This window comes from Panthera uncia (genome assembly GCF_023721935.1).
Source record: "Panthera uncia isolate 11264 chromosome A1 unlocalized genomic scaffold, Puncia_PCG_1.0 HiC_scaffold_16, whole genome shotgun sequence".
Lineage (NCBI taxonomy): Eukaryota > Metazoa > Chordata > Mammalia > Carnivora > Felidae > Panthera > Panthera uncia.
The window spans coordinates 77,065,469-77,070,297 of NW_026057576.1; the positions used below are offsets into that span (position 1 = coordinate 77,065,469).

General features: G+C 52.3%; 1 protein-coding gene across 1 annotated transcript in view; it reads right to left on the bottom strand.

Annotated features, from left to right (window-relative positions):
• The window catches only part of COL4A1 (collagen type IV alpha 1 chain), a gene marked incomplete at its 5' end in the record, with an annotated part of 154,627 nt that overhangs the window by 57,443 nt on the left and 92,355 nt on the right, over positions 1–4,829 (bottom strand). The window contains 6 exons of the mRNA XM_049647331.1: positions 858–920; positions 1,005–1,088; positions 2,971–2,997; positions 3,381–3,434; positions 3,913–3,975; positions 4,083–4,127. Coding sequence (XP_049503288.1) covers positions 858–920; positions 1,005–1,088; positions 2,971–2,997; positions 3,381–3,434; positions 3,913–3,975; positions 4,083–4,127 — 336 coding nt within the window. The remainder of the gene's footprint in view (positions 1–857; positions 921–1,004; positions 1,089–2,970; positions 2,998–3,380; positions 3,435–3,912; positions 3,976–4,082; positions 4,128–4,829) is intronic.

Genomic DNA, 4,829 nt, shown 5'->3' on the forward strand with positions numbered 1-4,829 from the left:
GAAGGAAGGAGGGAGGGAGGGAGAGGAGGAGGAGGGAGGGAGGGAGAAAGAGAGGAGGAGGGAGGGAGGGAGGAAGGAAGGGAGGGAGGAGGGAGGGAGGGAGGAAGGAAGGGAGGAAGGAAGGGAGGGAGGGAGGAGGGAGGAAGGAAGGAAGGAGGGAGGGAGAGGGGAGGGAGAGAGGAGGAAGGAAGGAGGGAGGGTGGGAGGTGAACCAAAAGGCCCGAAGGACCGGCAGGCGGGCGGGCAAGGGCGGCACACCGCGGTGCATTACTCATCGCCAGGGCACAAGGCACTTGACAAGTAGGGAAGTGTTGTTACTGCCAAGTGTCTCGTGCTCCCAAACGGTACGAGTGGGGGACATGGGCCCTCCTCCTGGGAATCACGGGCTGTGCAGGAAGCAGGCAGGGAGCGGAGCCTCTGAGGGGCTGTCTCGGGTGCTCGCCCTTTATCACAAGCATGGCGCAGTCCCTGCCGCCGCCCGGTCTGTGTCCACAGCCGCCCGCGAAGCCGGGCCCTCTGGGATAACTGTTCCTATGCGTCCGCGGGCAGGGCACAGGCTGCCTTGTCCAGCTCTGAGCTCGGCCTCCTCCAGCCACAGTATCATCGGCAGCCCCCCAGCCCCTCCACCGGCGAGGGTGCCATGTGTGGGGGACGACCTGGCCTGCACTACGGCTGCCATCGTTTTCCCCAGGGACCCCAAGTGCCAGCCACACATCTTCCCAAGAAGCTCTCTCTCCCGATCCAAATTAAGAGAGATTGCGACGCTGTAAAGGTTTCAAGAAATCGGATTTATTTTCACAAACACAGTGCTGTTCACTGAATGAGCGACTCCAAGAGACATCCTCCCCCAAACTTACTGGTGGTCCGGTAAATCCCGGGGGGCCGACAGGACCTTGCAGCCCTGGCAGTCCCGGCGAGCCCTGCAATTTAGTGAAAACGCGAGAATGAGATGGGAGCCAGGAAGAGACACCACATGTGCTTCTGGTGATTTAGCAAACGCTTACTGGTGCTCCTGGGAGTCCGGGAAATCCTCTTTCACCTTTCAACAGGGTCCCAGGCACGTGGCCAATTATTTCACCTGGATCCCCCTAGGGGGTGAGCAAAAAAAGGAAAGAAAGTCACGAAAACTGATACTCGTGGAAAGAAACCGAGAACCCGTTGCGTAAGAGGCGAGCGTTAGTGGTGCCGAATCAGCCCGTGTCTGGGATTGAGAGCCCATCTACGCTTGAAATACGCGCACTGGCCACGTCCACGTTCGCCATGTTCACTGCCACTGCCTCCATGGCCAGCGTCAAGCTCCACGCTTAGCTGGACTCGGCTGCGCCAGGACTGGATGTGGAGGCGTCACACGAGGAGCCCCCCGCTTGTGCGTGGCCGTGCCCCACGCCTGAAGACAGAGCGCAGATCGGGGCCGAGGCTCCATCTGTTCTCATGCGATAAGGCTTATCTTTCACAAACAGACCCAGGATGAGCATCTGTATAAAACAGGCTGTGATTTCATGTGTCTGCTTCGCCAGGCCACAGTACCCAGATGTTCAGTTAAGCCCCAGTCTGGATGTCCCTGGGAAGGTATTTTTAAGATAAGATAACCATTTACATCAGAAGCCTCTGAGTAAAATAAATTATTCTTCTTAATGTGGGTGGGCCTCGTCCAATCAGCTGAAGGCCTCAAGAGGAAGGGAAAAAAAAAAAAACCCAAAAACCCTGACCTCCCCCAAGAAGAGGAAATTCTGTCTCCAGACAGTCTTTGAACTGGGACCCTGGCTCTTCCCCGGGCCTCCAGGATGCTCTCCTGTGGATTCTGGACTCGCCAGGCCCCCACAATCATGCAATTCCTTAAAGTAAACCCCTCTACCAGGATGTACGTCTGTGCCTGTACGTGTGCAAACACACACTCCACACACACACCCTACTGGTTCTGCTTCTCTGCAGAGCCCCGACTAAAATACAGGACTATCGTGAGGATTCTATTTCTCAGGTTTTCTCAGGGACACAGGGACACAGGGACACTCCACCTCATTCGGATATGTGGTTGTCTGCAGTGTGGCTGTTGAAAAAAAAACTGGAACTTGTCCTTTTACAGGGCTGCTCTCAACACCCAGATGCCCCTGCCCCCCAAACTGCTCTGCGGCACGCACAGGGGCGGGGAGTGGGCACATGCTTTGAGTCATCTCGGTGTGACCACAGCCCCCAGCCACATCACCGCCCACCTGTCTGGGCAGGACCCGTGGGCCAGGTTCCTTTTGCCTCCCCCCCTCCCCAGTCCCAGAGAAGAATGCTGGAGGGGCTGGGACAGAGCTGAGCACCTGCCCGGATTCACTCCTCGCTTGCTCAAGGCATGAGTGTGGATGAAGGACAGGGACCCGTTATTCTGGACGTCGCAGTGGGAGGGGCTCAGGGCTTCTCCTCCTCACCATGTGCAGAGGGTCCGGGGCCACCCTGACACAGGGACAATCAAGCTGGCGAAGCCCATGGTTTGGCTCTGAATAAGGGGGGTGGGCAGCACACCAAGGGTCTCACCTAAAGTAACTGGGGTCTTCCTGCAGGAATTACAGAACTTATAAGATGGTGTCTCCAGATCACAGGCCACAGAACAAGATGGTGGTATTCAAGTGAAACCACAGAGATTAAACACGGTAACAGTCTGAGTGTTTCTGCCCACGGCTCTGGAAGAGGAGTGTCACCCAGTCTGTCTACACAGACAATTAATCTGGACTGGACTCACATCACTCACATCGCACCATGCTCCCGTTTCTGCTTATTTCCGATTCAGAAACTGCACCTGGTGTCTAAAGTTTACCTCCCAAAATTTAAGTTTGTGCCTAGGACTCAGACACTCTTTGAACAGAGCAGGGTTTAGACAAACGCATTACCAGGCCACCAGTAGACCCGGGAACATACAGTAAAGCTGTGTCTACAGCATCTGCTATATAGGCACCGTGGTGAACCCAGTCGAGTGTAAGTACGTACCTTCATTCCTGGTAATCCTGGTGGTCCCTATAAAAGAAAAGGCTGGTATTAGTTTTGTTTCTCTCAAAACAGCATTAGCATTAGGACAGAAGTGCAAAAAAAAAAAAAAAAAAAAAGGGAAAGAAAGTGAAGAAGAGAATTTTTTTTCAAATATTTTTTAATGTTTGTTTATATTTGAGAAAGATAGTGGGAGTATGCGAGTAAGAGAGGGGCAGAGAGAGAGGGAGACATGGAATAGGAAGCAGGCTCCAGGCTCTGAGCTGTCAGCCCAGAGCCCGACACGGGGCTTGAACCCATGAATCACGAGATCATGATCTGAGCTGATGTCGGGACACTTAACTGACTGAGCCACCCAGGTGCCCCAAGAAAAGAAGAATTATAACCGAAGAAAGAAACGATGTTATACTCACGGGATTTCCAGTGAATCCAGGCAAACCTGGAGGCCCCAGAGGCCCTGGCTCGCCCTGAGGGGACAGCAGAAAGTCACTCGGGTGTGTGGCCAGGCACACAGCACATCCTCCCAGACGCCCACACCAGGTACTCTGTCCTTCCCTTCACAGATCCTTCACTTGTTGGGACCCCCTAACAATTACCTGTTGGCAGCTACCCTGCTCAGTGCTACTTGGTGACAGGAGAAATACACATGAGAATATAATGGATAGGGACAAGGGATAATAACAACATTTCCTTATTTGCTTCAGCAACAGATTAGAGGCAAGAAATTTAGTGTTTATAGCAATCGCAGGATAAGAGTCCTCAGAAAAGGCACAGCTTTGCCTTTTGCGAATATTAAATATGGGGAAACTGATTTCCTCATCAATTAAAGGACACTTTAAGGCGAACAGCTTTCCATCTGTGGCAATGAAAACCGTGTCATAGGACTTCTCAACACAAGTCGGGTAACCAGAGCACGGGGGGGAAGGGTCTGTGTTCCAAATTTACCTTTGTTCCATTGCATCCGGGGATACCTGGAGGACCGGGGGGGCCATCTTGGCCAGGAATACCCTGCAATTAACAAAGTGAAAAGTAGCCAGAACAGAGGATCACATGATGGTGGGGTCACGCACATCAGAAGTCTCGTTAAGGAAGCATACAGGAAGTTAGATACATACAGGAAGTCCTGGGTTTCCCGGGTAACCTGATGCTCCTGGGGGTCCCTGTAAGGATGGAAATGAGAGAGAGTGCAGTGAGCCGGGGGGACCCTTGTCTCCTCCCACCACACCTACCTGGCTGAGGGTGTCACACCCTTGTCGCTGGGGCTCAGAGCATCCACCCTAAGCACACATTGCATTCTGGGGGCAGGCAGCTGAGGGCCTGGCCCCCGGAAGCAGCAACTCTATACCAAAAGCTGACGCTAATTACAGCAAAACCTTGGCTTGCAAGTCACTGGTTCTGAGAGGGTTCCACAAGATGAGCAAACACCTCTAATACAGTTTAACTTGATAAACGAGTGGTGTCTTGCAATACGAGTCGTTCGTGACACCGAATGTCACGTGATCACAACTGAGCCTGTGGTTCTTGAAATCCACTTTGATACACGAGTGCTTTGGATGACAAGTGTGTTTCCAGAAGGAATTATGCTCACAAACCAAGGTTTTACTGTACTTCTAAGACCAAGGCTGCACAGCCACAAAATAACCCTGTCCTCATTCCACACTTCGTGATTTGTAGGTAAAATATATTCTTTATTATGTGTGTAGTATGTATGTAAACATACACGTTATATACGTAGTATACGTGCAAACGCATACAAGTTACTTGTATATAAATATAGACACAATTTACATTAAAATCGCAAACTGCTGGGAAGAAGCATTTGTAAGAGAACTCGGTTCACTGGGGGGGGGGGGGGGGGGGGG